This window comes from Helicoverpa armigera, chromosome 7 (assembly GCF_030705265.1).
Source record: "Helicoverpa armigera isolate CAAS_96S chromosome 7, ASM3070526v1, whole genome shotgun sequence".
NCBI classification, from domain to species: domain Eukaryota; kingdom Metazoa; phylum Arthropoda; class Insecta; order Lepidoptera; family Noctuidae; genus Helicoverpa; species Helicoverpa armigera.
Window position 1 is genome coordinate 458457 of NC_087126.1, and position 19912 is coordinate 478368.

General features: G+C 35.9%; 2 protein-coding genes across 2 annotated transcripts; both read left to right on the top strand.

Annotated features, from left to right (window-relative positions):
- The first annotated feature begins 9056 nt into the window (after positions 1 to 9056).
- LOC110377879 (protein takeout) lies at positions 9057 to 17211 on the top strand. The gene is made up of 5 exons (XM_021336921.3): positions 9057 to 9202; positions 14668 to 14887; positions 16129 to 16253; positions 16573 to 16725; positions 17044 to 17211. The coding sequence occupies exons 1-5, from the start codon at positions 9148 to 9150 to the stop codon at positions 17193 to 17195; spliced, it is 705 nt and encodes a 234-aa protein (XP_021192596.3). The 5' UTR covers positions 9057 to 9147; the 3' UTR covers positions 17196 to 17211.
- LOC126053955 (E3 SUMO-protein ligase ZBED1) lies at positions 9963 to 13433 on the top strand. Its single transcript, XM_064035459.1, has 3 exons — positions 9963 to 10378; positions 10498 to 11749; positions 13422 to 13433. The coding sequence occupies exons 1-3, from the start codon at positions 10224 to 10226 to the stop codon at positions 13431 to 13433; spliced, it is 1419 nt and encodes a 472-aa protein (XP_063891529.1). The 5' UTR covers positions 9963 to 10223.
- Positions 17212 to 19912: the final 2701 nt, after the last annotated feature.

Below are 19912 nucleotides of genomic sequence, written 5' to 3' on the forward strand. Positions count from 1 at the left end.
AAACGGACAAACCTTCAACCAATTGGTAAGTTTAATCACCTTTGAGCAACCAAAACTATATGCAAGTGCAACTAAATGCAACGATTCGAACGTACGAATAACAATAATTTAGCATGTAACATTTTATTTAAATCGATATATTAGTATTGTAAGTATGCGATTGAAGCTTGGAGTCACTGCGAAGGTCGGAGCATCCTGAAGGTCGCAGGCGCATCTGCTTGTGATCTGGTGATTTATGATCTATTTGATGGTAAGTGTTGTAGTGTGTCGTGGTTACTGATTAACTATAATTATAATTTGGTAATTATAGGTACCCATCTGATGAAAAGAAAGAAGGGACCATTTTGCAAAAGGGGCATTTCACAAAAGGGAAATACTTCGTAAGATACAAGTGCGGTAAGTTTTTGTGAAAAGGCATTTTTAAGAAGTGATCATTTTGCGACTGAACGTGAAATCTCTTTTGAGGAAGTCTTGCAAATAATTGAATGAACGAAAATTGTGTATACCCAAAAATAATTTAACTGAAAAAATGACACATTAATAACCAGCTTTTCTCAGCTGACCTCTATTATCGACGACAGATCTCGATTTAATTAACTGCTAATTGTTAATCTCGATGTAAGGGCACTCAAAGGACCTTAATTACACATTATTATAATATATAGATATTTTATTTGGTAATGTTAAAAGAAATTACACATGCCATATTGTTCAGTTAGAACGCAATTTTTCTGAGCAACATGTTGATTTTAATCTATTTACATTTGTTCAATAAATAAATATAAAACATCTAATGCGTCGATGTGTCATGTAATTAATTAATACCGGTTACGATTCAACTTTAATGGGAATGTTACATTTCCTATGTCACGTAGTCTATTTTACGCATTATAAACATGTAAACATATCGTGTCAACCTCGTTAGCGAAGTGGCAAGAGAGAAATCTATCGAACCTTAATGATTTAAATCTTAATGATTCATGGTTTTGGGAAGTGTTAAAATGGATTTTTAAAAGGTGTCTGTGCCTAATTAGGCCCTAATTAGGTATAGTTACGGCAACTGTTCTGGGTTCCACGGAGATCATCCAGCTGTGGGTCGTGTGTTGAAATAAATGGATTTTCTTTCTTCATGTGCAGGACTTAATAGTGCACAAGAATTTGCGCAGACACAGATGCACTAATTCTCGGACAGGTCGGTGCTCATAAGAGAGGCCTATATTCAATTCAGTCTTTATGTCTTTGTATGGATTATCTTGTTCCTACTATTAAATATGGTCGTTATAATTATTGTTGGTATCATATGTGACCGGTGTATCAATCAGGAAGTTGTTGTCAATTAGGTGACAAAATGTGACCATGACATTGAACTATCGTTGTTGATGTTTACATTAAAATTAAGACAAAATGTTGTTTTATTGACTGTTGACTATTTCTTTGATAATTAGAATATTGAATATCAAACAAATATTTTGACAGCTAGCTGTTTTATCACGGTTTTTCTCAACACGGTTTTTTTGTACATATTTTTTTTAACCCAGAAAGTCTTTTCACATTTATCCATCGCCACCTAAATTGGTTCAACTTTTTTCTCTATAAAATATTTATATATGTATACCGGCCGAATTTTTAGAAAAAACGAATAGTGTTTGCAATTGTTTAGATTTCTAAGAATGTTTGCTAGGAAACAAAGTATTTACTAGGGGAAACCCGTAACTATCGCATAGTACTGTTTACTTAATAAAGATAAGTAGGTACTTGAGTTTTACTGCCCAAGGTGTTGACTTAGCTATATAATCAACAAACATACTCTCATTTCCTCTGGAAAAAATACTAAGTAAATATACCTTTTTCTTTGAATTTTAACATTTCTTGTTAATTTTTCAATAGGTGAGAATTCATAGAAGATATAATAAGTGTTCTTTTTAATAAGTACGTTCGTATTTAGATTATGTATTTGTAAAGCTAGAAATGGTATGCAGTAGGTCTATTAATACTAATTGTCTGTTACATAATGAGGACTTATATCGAGTTGCCCTGATCTTTCTGCCCTCTACTGTATTGAGTTACAGCCCTACTACAGGGCTAACTACTATATTACTATAATTAAATAAAAGTAAGTATGCTTTGTGTACCTGTACTTAAGAAAAAGTACGCCGTTTGTGATCCTTGTTTTTTAATCGTTTCTATCAAGATTAGAACAGAATCGTGCAAAATATGCACTACGTAGTGCCTTCGATCTTCGCATATAAAAGAACATATGTAGGTACGTTATACATATTCAAAATAAAATATCTCGAAACAGTAATTTCTTTTGTAAAAGAAAAGACATCAACGCGTTCTCATACTAATTAATTTCCAAGGAACATTTTGTAACTACAGTTGAAAAGTTCACGGAAGTTTTTTAAAGATCAGTTCCTACGAAAACCGACTGCATCATCAACACATTCAGTATCCGTAAAAGCCTGTAGACAACAATAATCATGTGTATGTATGAATGTATGGTAGATGTATGTATGTACGACAAGTGAGGTCAAAGTAGTGACCCGAGCGAGTACGTTGACTCATTCATCTTGACATTGAATGTAACAATGCTTTAATATACCTACGTATGTATGTAGGTATGCATACTATTGTAATGTTATGCATTAATCGGTTGTACTTAATTAATATCCTTACTATCGCACCTAATCGTTTCCCACCACTTATATCTTTCAAACAACGAAATTGATTTTAGTTGAAAGTTTATTAATTATCTAGTTCAACGCTGTTTCACCTGCGTCCAGGGGGTATTACATCCCGCAACCAGATAAAAAGAAGTTTGATGTGATTTCTCTGACTCTAGACTATCTGTGTATCTTTCATAAATATGGTTTTGGTGTAAAAATGTGATAAACAGATAGAGTTGCTTTCGCATCTGAAATATTAAGTAAGGATAAACAATATACATAAGAAAGTTATCTTCTTTGTTTTTTTCTAAATTAAAAACCACCGACCGACCTTTCTTTCCCAAATAGCAGAAAGCAGAAAGCACACATAGCCTACGTGATCTAGATACTTTCCTACCACCGCAACTGCCTACGTGACACATTACAAATAAACAAAAGCCGACTAATACAATAATTTTCCTACAAAGCTGCCCTGACTACTAATAGTTTAAGATAAAGATTTCTACGTCATATGAGTGACGTCAAAAGGTTTATAGCACGTGATAGCTTTGTTAATAAGAAGAAGGTTTAGTCTATTTGTGGCTTGTGAGCTTTAGAACATAAAGCCAACTGGAATCGCCATGAGTGAAAATCTCATTACAAAAGAGTCCGTCAATTTATATGCGAGGGCAACGCAACATAGTGATCGCTCACAATACTCATAATTTCGATAAATCGTAAAGATATGTAGGCCCAATTTCACAAATAATATATGCTAATGGATACATGCAGGTCAATCTCCAGAACCTCCTTTTTTGAAGTCGATTAAAAACAGAGTTTAATTATGTCAGTGAAAATGACATTACAGGCATGTGTAAAAACGAGGGCACTCTCTTACTTTTGGTAGAGAGGACGGCAAAGCAAATCGGCAAGGCGTCTCCGGTTAGTAACATTATTTAAGTAATAAGTTTATAAGCCTGTTTTGATTATAAATTGTGTAATTTCTCGGAATATTGGCGCCTAGCTGATGTTTGTGCTGAATTTGTAGCAGTTTTTTTGCGGTTAAAGCTAGTAAATGATTCACCTCTTATGTTAGTGGAATTCTATGGCCAGGAATTAAGGATTTCACTTTTAACTGATGGTACAACTTTGATACATTAAAAAAATAAAATAGATTCAAGTTATTCAGTTCAAGTCCCCATTGTAAATTTTTACCGCAACATACTTTGTTGGTACTCATCGAACGTCATTGATGGTCGATGATGATTCATATCATTGATTGTTACCATGCACAAAATATATTAAATCGTTACCGATGGCAATTTAATTTAATTTAAATCTTTCTTTAAAACATAGCAAAAATATATAGTTATCTTTTCACTAATTAAAGAAAGGAATGAAATATGAATTAAGGATTTTAAGAATATTTCGTATTCATTGTTCCATTTTTTTTCAAAGTTATGGGAAGGCATAAAAATAGAATAGGTATTTCTTCCTCAAGGTTATTAGCATTATGTAATTTTTAGGCAGTTAAATTGCTATGCCTTCTCAAATATTTTAATTAGGTAATAAATCAGAAGATAAAAAAAAGATTTCGTTTAAAAGAATGTTATGTATGACCAAGTGAGAGAAACAACATCTCTTAATTTCTTTTGAAGGAGTTAATTAAAAGTTCTATATTTGTCACTGTTTCTAACCGCAATTTAACCCGAGATAAAAATAACCAACGACTTTTTCTACTGGTTTACCAATAATATTATAGTAACTGGTTCGCAAAAACCCACTTAGGTATATTTACCACCTATGCCTATCGTATTTTAAGAAAAAAAATCTTGAATCATTCGACCATAAAATTGGTGGTTTTATGATAAATCAGTAATTTATTGGTCGTTACACTAAACTAGTTATTATTTACTAGTTATATTGGGTAAACCTAGGTGATACGAACTTCTAATTCCTTCTATTCATTTAACTTTCATTTTTAAGGATAACAACGTCGTTTTCCCGAACTTCACAGAAAGGACCACCTTTTTTTTTTTTTGGGAGGCGGAAATCCTCATGGATTTCCTCCGCCTGGGGAGAGGCGGAGGGGTATGCCGGACTCCTACCGGCTAAAACCCCCTTGTGTCCTCCTTGCACGTGTGCGCGGGGCCGCGGGAATCCAGATTCTTCCGCAGACAGAAAGGACCACCTGTCCTTACCTAACAAAGTTACTTACGTACAATACAATACAATATTCAGAATGTATAATGAAGAAAATCTTATATATGTTTACCTAGATATACCTACATACAAATGTATACGTACGTAGATAATTTGAGCTTCGATTGGATTCTTTGATAGTGAAGGCGCAGTATGTATCGTAATTAGATTAGGGACCTACGTCTTCTAAGTCACGTATACCAGACATACCAGACTTTAATGTTAATAATGAATAGTAAACACTAAACACATTAAGTACCTATTTTCTCATTAACTGCTGTAGGTATTAACATTTAAGTAAGGTCGGTGTGATTGATAGATCTCTCTCAAAACTTTTCATAGGTTGCATACAGCATAATCTAAAAGTATAAACTGGCTTACGCCAGCCCACGTGTCCTGTGGGAACTATTTCAGTATCCGTATAAAAGTTAGCTTATGTCTTTTCTCAGGCTTTAGACTATCGGTAAGTACACCTTTCTTTTGAATCGGTTCAGTGGTTCTGACAAGAAGACTGGATGGACAGACAGAGTTACTTTCGCATTCATAAAAATAAGAATAACTATGCACGTAGCACGGTACTAAATTGACCATTTTTGGTTTCACAATTATTATTTACGGATGTATAAATAACACATCCTTCTTTGTATAAAAAAAACTAGTCTTACCATCTAAATCCTATAGTAACATACAATTACAGTCGTTGACAACAATAAGAGATTATTTAAAACAATTATCTTAAGAGTGACCTTTACACCTGTAATAACGGTCAGTGATTAATTGTAACTAATTAGTATTTATCTCTTAAATGCTTTCATCCGGTTTATCTGAGATGAATAACTGATATGTGAGTGCAACTTTTGATTTAATGGAACGCGACTGAATAATGGATAAGGCAAATATAAGATTGGTTTTAAGTAAGACTTTATGGTAATTTGCAGCTAAAAGTATACCACAGACACACAGAAAAAGAAAAATTGATGAATCTGTTAGAATTTTACTTTTACAATCATATTTGTTACGTTAGCAACGCCATCTCTGAAACCGACGGTACATAAATTAATATACCACGCGAAGGCTGCGGCCGGTAACGATCGACAATACTGCTGTAGTTTTTACATTTACTACACAAATACATAGAGTTGCTCATAGATGGGGCTGATACATATGCTCGTGCGCAGTAATTTAAATTTGGGGTCGTACGTATCGGAAGTTCGATTTTTAAGTTACATGTCAGAATTTTTTCTATTGAGCTCAATTTTTCCGCTCACAATCAAAAGAATTGGAAAACTTAGTAAATTGGACACTAACTTTTACCTATAGGCATAGGCAAAGTACATACTAGTGTTCATGGCAGTAAAACAGCTAGAAACCATAAAGATTTTTGTTTATATGGTTTACATACTATTTATTTACCTACAAGACTGTATTAACTTACATTGCAATGCAAAATCTTATATTCATACAGGAAAATATGAACACAGATAGGGATCAAAGCTCGTTTTTGAAGTTTCTTTGTTGTTTCCACAATGGGTTACTGTTTCTTGGCAAAGACTATTAAAATCTGGTTTCATCTAGATGCCATTTTACCGCAGTTAATTCTTACACTTTTTACAATTTCGAAATAAAAATAATATTATGTTCACATTGTGGGATGAAAAACCAAATTAGAGCTTATGGGCTTTACCAGTTTACCTCATTTTCTGTGTAGGTAAAGGTTAAGGAAACCATGATAACATTAACAAAATATACAACACCAGGATAATTCCAACTGCAAAGCTTTATGGAAACAAAACATAGGTAGTAATATTTACAAGGAAAAACCAGCTTCCATTCCTATGGAGCATTTTGAGCTGCCTTGAAAACAGAAGTTATTATAGAAAATCTTGCTAGTTTATATGCAGGTATTTTCATACTATTCTATTACTTGGAACTCTGAATTTCGCATTGGCTTATTTGTATGTTATTTTTCCACTGAGTTTTATTTTACAGATAAAGTGAGTAGAAAGTTTAGTGGTACCTAAGCAAGCGTCTAGTTTTTGACTGTTGGTAAATTAGCAGTGATATTGCCGGTATTCAACAACTTATCTGTTATATCAGCACTGATCATGATTATATCGAACACTGAGTTTTGTGCGATACTTTTTTCCATCGATGCTTTATTCGTAAGATGTAAAGTGCGAAAACTATTCCTGTATCGTAATCTCCCCAAAATCAGATGAGGGGTACACAAATCTACCATAACACAATTTCCTCTTTCCTCATTTTGGAATTAATCTCCAGGATATAACAGGTCACGCACTATGTACGAACCAGGAAGCCATCTTTACCCTTTAACACGATAATTCTTCGCACGAATTACAGCCTCTTTTTAAGGCTTGAACTTCGTCATTTCCTGGAGGCGTGAGGTGAAAACTGTCGTCACGCACTCTTTGTGAAAGCCTTCGTTTGTTTTAATAGCCTTTGTGTTAAAGTAATTTTAAACCTTTGCGTAGGTATCCTAAATTGTATTACTGAGGATTTTGAGGTACCTCTATGAAACTGTTTTCTTCAGCGTCCCGTCCGTGATAATTTGTAGCCTAAGTCAGCCGGGTGGCAGTGTAGCTTCCCAACAAGGATTTTTTTAAAATAATTTCCTTAGTTTCGGAGTCTGTAGGTTACTTTTAATTAAGATATAATTTAAAAAAAATGCTGAATCACCATCACTTTTTCATTCTTGCCCATTTGCAAAACTAGAAATAAAAATGTGGACTAAAATCCAAAAAAGTAATAAATCTGTCTGACATTCAGAACTGACCTAACACGTACGCTATCTAGATCAAAAGATATCTAGACAAAATGACACGTTCGACCTAATGTTTGTTTATACAATTAGAGCCCCCGCAGACCACAGACTTTTTATCGGCCGATAGTTTGGTCGGGCTCTTAATCAGTACGCAGATGTAAGTAAGTGCGCACACTATGACGATTTGGTATCGGCCGATAAACAAGTTTGATGGGCTTCCCGATTCCATTCAAACTAAACTGTCGGCAAACTATCGGCCGACCGTATAATCAGTATTGGCTCCCTACCACACGCGCACACATGACGATTTTTTAGTCGGCCGACTAAGCCGATAGTTCAGTTCGCTCCGAGCTTTGACAGCGAATGGTCGGTCGCGCGTGTTTTGTAAAATGGCGTCGCCCAATTCTCAGTCACTTATTTCGGAATCTTCGATCGTAACTTTGATCGAGGAAGTCGAAAAACGCCCTACACTTTATAAGAAAAACTTAAAAGAGTACTCTGACGTAAATGTGAAGAGAAAACTGTGGGAGGAAATTTGTGAAGCTATTGTTCCTGATTGGAATGAGCTTTTTAATTTTCCTTCTCCGGTGTATGAGAGCAATAATAACATTTATATGCAATGTTTTATTAATTTTCATTGTGCGGTGCGACCACTCTTTTTACCAGTTGGTTAGAAACTAGCAAATAGTCGGCAGACTGTTGGATAGTTTGCGCACTCATCACCGACTAAACTGTTTAGTTGGCTCGGTGTGCGTACTAGCAGGCCAACCCGACTAAACTATCGGCCGATAAAAAGTCTGTGGTCTGCGGGGGCTCTAATACACTTTTGATGACGCGAACATTAATTGCTGTTTTTACTAATTACTTACTCGTTTAGTAAGACCGCAGTGACGTCAGACTGACAAGTTGACTGTAAGGCTTATTTAAATGTACCTGGGTTCCGTATAATAGTTTTTTCACTGTTATTTAATCTTACTCTGATCTGTATTATAATTTTTTGTACTGGTGTTCAAGGCCGTTACAGATGAATGGTGATTCAGGTCACTGGTTCAAATGATTTAATATTGGGCTAGATAACAATACGGAACCATTTCAATATGAGATTTTTTTTATATCCACACACATCGTGATTCCTTGGTTATCCACATTACAAATAAAGGATGTAACGCCACTAAAACATAAGTAGCGACACATTTTGGTTTCGGACGGTTATAACCTACATAAGTACTAAAACCATTCTCAGCAGTCAGTCTTTCTTTTGGTGGAAGGTCGGATGAGAGAAACAGACAGACTTACGCCACAGAGGAATGTGTTGATTCAGCATAAGGCATTGTTATCGTTTTCCAATAACCCTGCGGATCTCCAAACCAACCGATCTTTCTACAACCTTGCGGAGAGTGTAGTCCCTGTATTGTTGCACTTCATTTGTTGCTACCCACTGACCGCGGTATATATTGTGAGTGCATCGCTGCGCTTGCGCATTGACCCTTCATCCTCGAATTAGTGACGTGTGTAATTATGAAGGGCGGTTTTGTGATTGTTTGTGTGGCTGTCTGGGTTGCTGAGTGTAGCGGTAAGTCTGTGTTGTAGAATAGGTATTGTGGATGAAGTGGGGTCCGAGGTTTGATGTTCGGGTAGAGAAAAACGTTAGCAGGTGCCTTGTGCATATAGGGTATTCCTATGTATTGACTACTATGTATGTCTAACAAATAGGATGAAAACCGAGGCAGAGGAGCCTTATATTTATTGTCGAAAAATACTTAAATCTACCTAGGCTAATTTTCACCGCCAACATAAACTATTAACTTTGACAATTGAACGTGAAAATTCATAGCAAACTGACGTTTATATTGTCGTTGAACTTGGGCACCAGTATGAAAAACTGTACATGCTGATCGAGACCTTACAAATACGTTACTATTACTGTTAAGGTCGGAAGGTTTGAAAATTATTAAATGGCTTCATTGAAAAACGAAAATTCACACGAATAATTCAGTCATGTCTACAAAATTCATTGTATTAATGTTTTAATTTTTTTACTTCTAAATAGATAAAAATAATAGATATAAATCGGCTTATCTCACCATGATTTGGCTATTTCCATATTAATACACATCATGTCAAGATTTTTTTATCAGAAATGTGGCTTTAATTACAGAATTAATTAGTTTAAAAATGTGTTACTATCGAATCCGAAAGAATTAGATAGCTACTAAAGTAGACAAACGTTAATTGTTAAAACCATTTAAATGATAACGAAATGGTATTCCCGACTACCTACCAGGTATCGTATCGAATGAAGAATTTAATTTAACAGCGCCTTCTAGCTCACTCGTTGAAAACTTTTTATATAAGACATTCATTCTGTCTTAACTCATTCTTAACGGCCGGTCGGTCGTTCGTAGTTGAATTCCTAATCAATCATTCTTCACTCTGTGATAATGTGGTTGTTATTTGAGCATTTTCATATTTATCGATTTTCTTGCGTTATTGATAAATGATAATTGACTTATTGATATTTCAACCTAGTCAGAACAGCACTCACAATTATTCTGTGTTTGTATCGGAATTTGAATCATTGCAATATCCAAAGAATGCCGCCTACCAAGAGTGACGTTTGGCAGTATTTCGTCAAGATTAACAAAGACGAAGTGAAATGTAAGATTTGTTTCAAAACCTTAAAATCGTCAGGGAATACGTCAAACATGAATAAACATTTAAAGAAATACCCTAATTCTGATGCCTCAAGGTAATTTTTTTTAATGATTATATGGTCCTTATTTAAATTATTTATATACTTAACCTAAAATTTGTTTTGTAGTAATTTAATAGGCGCACGAAACTGATTATTTTATATATTCTTTTTAGTGTAAAAGGAGATAAAAACCAAACGACGATGTCGACGATTCAGAAAAAGTTAGAACTGTCGAATTTACCGAGTCGTGATCACGAACCCCAACCATCAACAAGTACATCGAAAGCACCTGAATCAGATACATTGCTAACAACTCCTTCGCCATCGGATGTCGAGAGAATTCCAATAGTAATCAGTGGTGATGGTGAGTTAGAAGAAACCTATGCACCACTTCCAAAAAAAAGGCAACTTTCAATTGTACAATCAATGGAACGAAAATACTCTTATTTGGATGGAGGAAAAGATTATTTGAAACTCTGCAAATGTTTGCTTTATTTTATTTGCGTTGATAAAAGACCGTTTGACATTGTGAAAGGGCGTGGGTTTAAAAAATTGATGCATCAAGCGTGTCCATCATTTAAAATTCCTCATGTAGATACCCTTAAAGCACAATTCGAACACTTTTATAGTGTAATGCGTTTGAAAGTAGAAAATATATTTGACAATGTAGATCACGTGGCATTAACCTGCGATATTTGGAGTGAGATGATGACTGTTACCAGTTATTTAGGGGTTACTGCTCATTATTTGCAAGAAGACAAACTGGTGTCACGTTGCATAGCTACCGTTGCACTGGATCAGCGTCATACTGGTGATTTTATCGCTGAAAAATTAAAAGAAATTTGTGCAGGTATACACATCAGTTTGGATAAAATAACTGCAGTAGTTACAGACAATGGCTCGAACATGATAGCCGGCATAGCAAATTTTCTAGAAAAGAACAAACATTTACCTTGCTTTGCTCATACAATTAATCTAATCGCTGAATCTGCCATGTCAGTCAATGATTTAGGAGCATTAGTAAGCATGGTACGAGACATTGTAAAATTTTTCAAGAGCAGTGTAATCCTCAGTGACTCTTTACGTCAAAAGCAAACTGGGTCTCAACCTCTAAAACTGATTTTAGACGTGAAGACTCGGTGGAATTCCGTCTATTATATGCTACAGAGATACATTGAATTAGCACCAATAGTTCATCAAATTTTGATGTTAAATACAAAAGCACCACCCACACCATCGGCTGTAGAAATGCAAAATATTAAAACATTGATTTGTATTTTGAAACCGCTGGAGTATGTAACCAAAGAGTTATCAGGTGAACAGTATGTAACCATTAGTAAAATAATTCCGATGGTGAACTGTTTGAAGACGCAGATTAATAATATACCTATGGCTGTAGATGATGGTGATGGTCCCCATGGAAGGGTAATAGATACAGTAAAAAAAGAAATCCTAAAACAGATAGAACGCCGATTCGGACATATTGAAGATAATTATTTGATTGCAATGTCATGTTTGCTAGATCCGAGATTCAAGAATATCCATTTTCAGGACGCTAAAGCTTGTGCAAAGGCAATTTCTTTACTGAGAAGATATATAACAACGTCTCCTAGTGTTATCGGCAGCGATCATGACAGCGATTCCTCTCTTGAAACAACTTACGATTTTTGGAGTCACCACAAGAAATTAGCTCACACGAAACAGCGAAGTAAAACCAGTTCTTCATCACAGTTTGAAAATAAGGATGAAATAAGCCATTATTTATCTACACAGGTTTCGCCACTTTCTTTGAATCCTCTGAAACAATGGGAAGACATGAAAGTTGTTTTCCCAAAATTATATAAATTGGCACGACAATTTTTATCGATCCCTGCGACTTCAGTGCCCTCAGAAAGATTGTTTTCGAAAGCTGGAAGTACAATCACTAAAACCCGTAACCGCCTATCGCCAAAAAGGCTCGACAAACTTCTTTTCTTGAGCGATTGTATCGAGGAGGAATGGGATTTATAATATTTTAGATTAAAAAATTGTGGCTTTACTTACAGGTTGTTTTTATTTATCTTATAATTGGGTGGATGACTAGGTCAAAAATAAATTACGTTGTCATATTCATTTAGTGAAGCATCTAAAAATAATGTCACTTCCATTTATCGTTTTGATGGAATAATTGATTAAATTTTTTTATTGATAATATAAGCTAAATAAGAATCCAGTTTGATGTGAAAAATCTGTGACGTCATATGTTGCGCTTACATACATATTGCAAAGAAAGTGACAGTTTTTGACAGTTAAATAAAAGTAATGAATTTGACTCGTTGGAAACTACCGTATTATATGTACCATTTGTTATTTTTTCATTTTCTCTTACTGTATGAAGGTACAGACGATACTTACTGACTAACATTGACAAACTAACGAACGTCTGAGAAAAATACTCGATACTTTGAGGTATCGATACTTTTGTGTCGATACTTTTACGAGTACGATACTTTTTTATCGATACTACTCATGAGTACAGTATCGATACTTTTTATTCGATACCGTGTCCCTAGACCTAACTTAGAAAATGACATTTTCCAAATCAGTTCAGTAGTTCCTGAAATAAGAGCGTTCTGCCACAAAAACAAACATTTGAGCCTTTTAATTTTAGGATAGATCAACTGTTTCGATTTTTATGGTATAAATAGATAGATCCAGTTCACCCTACCGAATAGGAAACATATCATCGTCTAGACTTACAGTACATAGCTATATTACCTAAGTCCGCAGCTACAGTACACACGTAACAGAGCCTTGGCTTTGACCGACACAGCTCCGGCTGACCGTGGCCCACTTTATGTACTAATGTTATGTAAACTGGATTATTATGTATTATATTATATCTATATTACCTCTACTGGTTATGCTCTTTGTGTGTTTTGAGCTGGTTTTACCTACAAGTTTATGAGTAATAGTTTTGGGAGGAAAAGAGATTTGGCAATATATCTAGTATATCTAGTATAATATATATTTGGCAATATATATACTATATCTAGTTGAAGATTATATGCGAGCATTGAATTTTTAAGTTCTGTTGAAAACTATCTTGTCTTTGTAGGAGGTCACTTAAACTGAGATTTTTAAAAGAGTTTTAGTTATTTTCAGTTTGCTAGTTGAGATTACGTATACGGATTTCATAAAACGAAGGACTTAACGGGTATAGAGATAAATTCAAATCGGTTTCAAATGATCAACATTGCAATTGCATCTAAGACCTTGCACAAACAACTTAATTCAGTGTCAGCATTTGTAGTGTTTTGCTGACATTACTTGCGCTATGTTGTTGTATTTTCACAGTTTATACTTGATGCAGTATGCAATTCCACGTTCTACTTCTTTGTGTAGGTATTTACTACCTGTTCTCTGGTAAAATACAGTCTGTCGCTCGGGGATAGTCTGGCTTCGAAACAGTGAAATATAATTTTACAACTAGGGTCAAGAGATGCAAAATTAAACACCAACAAGACACAACAGTACAAACAAAAAAATAAATTTTCCGTACGCAATATTGGTTAAAATTAACTTTTCCATCAAAATAATGAGTCACAAATCAATCAGTCAATCCAACGGTATCCTAAATGTGACGTCAACTTATTTGTATGTATTTTCAGATAAATATTTTCCATAAAACTATGTATTATTTATTAAACAAATTATATTCACAGTTAATAAGGCAAGAAAAAATAGAACAATCACTACTTATTTCTTAAGAAATTATTATAATGCTTGGTTTAAACTAAAAAAAGCCTGTCTGTTATTATGACAAACTACGCACAGACACGCCTCGGAAATAATAGAACTTTGTACTTTTGGGTCACTGAACGCTACTTCACGCAAAGTAACAGTAGGTACCTAGATTACTGCCTGGAATGGGTTCCTAAACATTTTCATATGAAGTTTTCATTTTCACATAACATATAAAGAAGTCCTTTTGAACTCATTCAAAGAGCAAAATATGTATCCTATCAGTAATGTCATGGGTATAGGTAAGACATAATCATGCTAAAGATATTTTTTTCTGTAACTGTCCACCGTTTAAAAGCGCTACAGAATCATTCCTCTTCTTTAATCTGTCCTGCCCTGCTCCCATTTTTTTTGGGATCGGCGCAATATGTCTTCCGCTCCCATTAATCCCTATTACTCGTCATACTAACACTCACTCCTTTCTTATTTATATCATCTTTCAGGCAATCCATCCATCTTATCTCAGGTCTTGCTCTCTCTCTCCATGCATTTACATTCATACTTAGCACACACTTTGTTTAATTCGCTAAACAATGATTCAAATCACTTATTACTTCCAGGCTCCTTCATCACACCATGCCGTGAAGAAGACTTACCCTGTCTAAAGGCATCAGCACAGGAAGCAGTTCCGATCCTCGCTGCCGGTATACCCAGCATGGGTATCGCGACCCTGGACCCAATGCATGTGGATCGCGTGAAGACCATGCAAGCTGGACTGCTCATGGACTTTAGGAACACGTCGGTGACAGGATTGAAGCACTGCAAGGTTCTGATGTTAAAGTAAGTATTAGTAGTGGTCCATGGTTGAACCATGTTTTTGGTACCTAATAAAATGTTTTAGGAAAGTTGGTGATGATCATTACGATTGGGCATTCTATTCATTTAGGCCCGGTTGTTCGTACGTTACGGTAAGGTTAAAGTTAAAATTTGACCGATGTCAATTTTGACCACGGTTAATTTGTCATTTTTACTATGAAATTTTAACGTTCAACAACGCTTTTTGAATGTAAACCCTGTTAAATTTACTTTAACTAGAATTTAACCCTAACCTTGACGTAGCCGAGCTTCGAACAACCGGGCCTTAAAGAAGTTAATCCTATTTTATACATGTTTAACAATTACAAAATAGAACAGCGACTATAATTTTTCATAGTCGATAAGTACCTATAGTTTGATGGTTAAAATTGTTAATGGAATTACATAGGTAAGATTTCGGGGACGGCTATAATTTGTACTTTTAGGACCAATAAGGACCGATAATTTTTTCCCACTAACATAGGATGTAACTAATTGAATAGATCTTTATTTGGAAACTGGCTATTACTTACTTAGTCATCTCAATGTCTAGGCTAGGTTTCCCGACCCTGCAAGTCACGGTATTACGCCAATTGTCTACTTATATTTTTGTATTTTTTGCTTTGTCAAAAATACTTGATAAAGACTTCTAATTACGTAGCCTATCATGTCATATTATTTTCGCGAATATCCTTGCGTGTGTCTATAACTAGGCATAATTAATATCAATTTTGTATGTCTGAAATAATGGTGTAATTCAGTATGCTTCCTATTTCTTACTTCTAGATAATTTTATACTGTTTCCATGATGATATCTTAATGTGTACATTTAAAACCAATTAAAGCGTTATTTCCTGAGGATAGGGTTTAAAAATAGACTTGTGACTTATTGGTTGTTAATGGGTTTAATTACCGTTACATTATAACATCATTATACTTTTTCTAGTCTATTAGATAGCTGAGAGGAAGTTAGGATTTTCCTGTTAACATTTACATATTACTTATTCTACATAACAAAATAATATCGCCACCAACTGGCTTAAGAACCTAATACGTATTACATAACTGTTTATGTTACAAACACATACTGACAAACAGCACGTAGGCATGTACCGGCCAAATTACGTTATTTGAGATAAAAGTATTTTCACAGTTTTCAGATATGTTCAACGAGATTTCGAGAAAGCCCGTTTTTTCTTCAAGCATTGACCATTTTTTCTTTGCAGACGACATGGTCCTTTAACGAACTTGGACCTGAAGTGCTCGGTAACGATGGTGGGCGACTACACTCTCGGCGGCAAGCTGCTCATCATGCCCATCAACGGAGACGGCAGATACGCCATCAAGATCCGTGAGTATAGCATCACAATGTGTATTTTTTTGCAATACCAAGAAGAATAATTTGAAAACCGTGAAAAACAGCAAAGAACATAGAGACAAAGACATTAGAATAGACACAAATCTAACATTAGTAAATTAAACTTAACTTTTAATTAGAACATTCGAAGCAGTTAGGGATTTAGGAGATCACAAAGATGAATTAAGGAGATTAATATATAGGCGGCACTGCCCTCTTGTGTTAAAGGTTACAGATTCATAAAGCTTACCCCGTCAAAATAGCAACTTATTTTTTTTGATTTAAAACTCTCATCCACTCTGCTATCTTCTAGGTGACATCGTAGTGAAGATCCAGTTTCACATTGGTCAGAAGACGAGGGACGGAGACCAGTACTGGGTAGTGGAGAGCTGGAAGCACACCTCAGAGGTCGAGAAGGGAGTCCACTTCAGGTTCAAGAACCTGTTCAATGGAAATCAGGAGCTTTGTAAGTGTAGCCTTAGATATGTTTTTCCTGTAATTTGGACAATGGTGAAAACTCTGTCAGTTATAGAGAGAAAGAGGAAATAACCTAGAAAAACAACTGCCGTCTAATTGAAGTAATTCTGTCCTTCTGAACTTAATTCTGTTTATGGCATCATCTTGAACAGTACCATAAAGAACTAGTTACACTTTAATCAGTTAATCCTTAGAGCAATCCAATCCAAACTCCACTCTAGCTGTCAACTTTCTCATGGACACCTTTAGATGAATTAACTTTTTTTTTCGCATATTTGCTTCATCACCCAACTTCCTCGATTCCCAGCTGATGCAGTCCACAACTTCGCGAACAGCAACTGGCGTGACATCTTCCACGAGGTGGCGCCCCCTATCGTGAAGGCCATCGTCTCCAAGATCGTTAGCGAGTCTACTAAACTCTTCGACAAAGTCCCCATCAAGGAGCTCGTTATAGAATAGAACTGTTGTATTTTGAATTTTGGAACTAGTCATAATGTAATATAGAGTGGTGAAAAGTTTTGTTATTGTTTTGTTTAATTGAAAATCTCCTCCTTTATTTGAAGTCGGTTACAAATGCCAATATACCTGGGTCTCCTGTTAACAAAAACATCTGATTGTCTGAAAACTCACTGCATGACGTAGTTCTATTTGTAATGAAGGTTTAGGACTAATTTGGGATCATGGATGGAAGACTCTGGAAGCTAAGACTGAAAATGAAAATTGACGACTGGTGATTAAAAAATGACAAGAGCTGATAACTTACTTTTACTACTAATTTTAGCATTGAGAATTTAGGGCTACAGGACAACAAAGAAGGAACGCCAAAAGAAAATGAAGTATAGACAGAGGATATGACGCACTCGGACGGACGGGACGGGAACAGAAAAAATCGTGGGGCAGAACTAGTTAATTACATATCTGTCCTCCTAAGCCATTGTTAATTTTTTTCCTCGTAAAATTGAGCATTTGCAAAAACAAACAACGTAAACTAACCTTGAACTATTGTCGTACGTGCGTATGTCGTGTTATTTGAGTTTATTTAATAGTCATTTATTAATGCAATCTTTATCTAGAATCTAAATAATTGTCTTGACAAAATGTTGATCTGGATTTCATCATCTGCCTAGCCTTTTCCTAACAATGTTTTAGTTAGATTCCAGTCTAGTAGGAAGCAACAGAGAACTAGTGGCCAGAACCAGTGGAACCAGCAACTGACCAGTGGTCTGACCTACTCAACTACCATCATGCCTGGCCAATCTGACACCTCTTAGTAACCTATCCAGCTGTTAACTCTCTGTTTTAAAGGATGTATAAACCCTATGAAATCGCACCGACCAGAACAAGAAACAAAACTCATTTATTCAAAGTAGGCTAAAAATCAGCACTTTTTGAAGATCAAATTTTACAAAAGACAGCCTCCAAAACGCCCGCCCTTCGCCACTTCCATGTGTTTTTGCTGGGAAGAAGAGGTGTCGCCTGTCCACACAATTTATAATTTGTAACGAATCATATTTCTGTTGAAACTACGTCAGAACAAAGTAAAGCTTCAACAGTATTGTTTGTCCATTCACAAGCAAACACTAGCATCAATATAGTGGACTAATACATCTAATTGAAACAAAAAGAAAATAAAAGTAGTAAAAACTGAGCTAAGTTCTCCCATTAGGCTAAGAACTCACGAAGCGATTTTCACCCGCGACCGCCGCGGCTGCGTGCCCGCAGCTTCTGTAGAATGCAGATATACATGTAAAAAATTAAAGCACATTTCACGACGCGTTTTACGCCCGCAGTCTGCGCGTTTGTTTGCGGGTCCCGCTGCACCGGCGGGCAACTAGTAGAATCGCGCGGGCCGCGGTCACCCGCAGCCTCGGCGGGTTGCGCCCGCGCGCTCCGCGGTCGATTGGCCGGCGATCGCAGTAGCGCAGAGGCTGCCCGTCTTGCGTCTTGCGATCATTGCCCGCCACGTTTGCGGGCGATAATCTCAACCGCGACGGCTGTGTAACCGCGCAAATAACCGGTCTCGTGAGTTTGGAAATAAAAACGCAGTTCCGCCACCGCGGCGGGCACGGTTCAAAATCGCTCCGTGAGTTCTTAGCCTTAACCTACCTAAACTAAAGCCAAAGGTTTGGTTAGAGTGCTAAAATCCTTTACTGTACTGCGATTCTATAAAACTCGATCAACAACTCGCATTTCACTTCGATTCGTAATGTCATTTCATACTTTAGGGGAGGTAGGGGAGGGATGGGCACTTTTTCACAATTTATTGCATAAAAAATCAGATTTTACAGATCATTATCAACTTTTATTGCCATTTCTTATATTCGGCTAGATATAATGAAAGAGCTTTCCTAAAAATTACACTCAGTTTCAACATTACGAGATATTTAAACGGTTTTATTTAGCTCACCCCGTTTGTTTTATTATTTATTCTTGGATCAAATTTAGTAATTCAAATTTCACCCTCTTCCTGTCAACCGATTGGTCTGAAATTTTGTATACACCTTTAATTAAATCCAATATGGCCGCCGGCACAAAATGGCACAGCCCCCTCAATATGGGTATCAAATGAAAGGGCTACACAAGTAGAATACTGTCAGCAACCCCAGCGGGACCCAACAGGGCCAAGGCCTGCCTGCACGTCGATTCTATAAAATTCGAACAACAACTCGCATTTCACTTCGCTATTCACTCTCACTTCGCATTCGATTCAGAACGACCTTGATTTTGCATTCTGTAAACATCACCTAATCACTTGCGAAGTGAAGTGAGCTCGACATCGACCAATGCTGTGCTAGTGACTTCCCCACTCGACAAAATGTCAACCGAGATTAATCAGTTTTAAATTTTATCAGTTTTGACACAGAATTTTAGCTAAATATGATGTTTTAGTTATAATTTGTTATTGTAAGGAATTTGAGGCAGCTTTTAAGTATAAAATAAACAGAAATCTCTAAATTCGTGCTGTGAATATAATCTATGCTTACCCTACGAAAAAAAATACTGACAGCGCCAATTTGCCTTTCTTGCTGATTTTGAGGAAACCTTATATATTTTTTACTACGGCCGGATTGTTCAGAGCTTCCACTACTTCATTTATGCAACGAGATGCAGACGGTTGCGATAAATAAGTTCTGATGCCCTCTTTAATAACCTTCTGGTAACTGCCACTAGCCAAG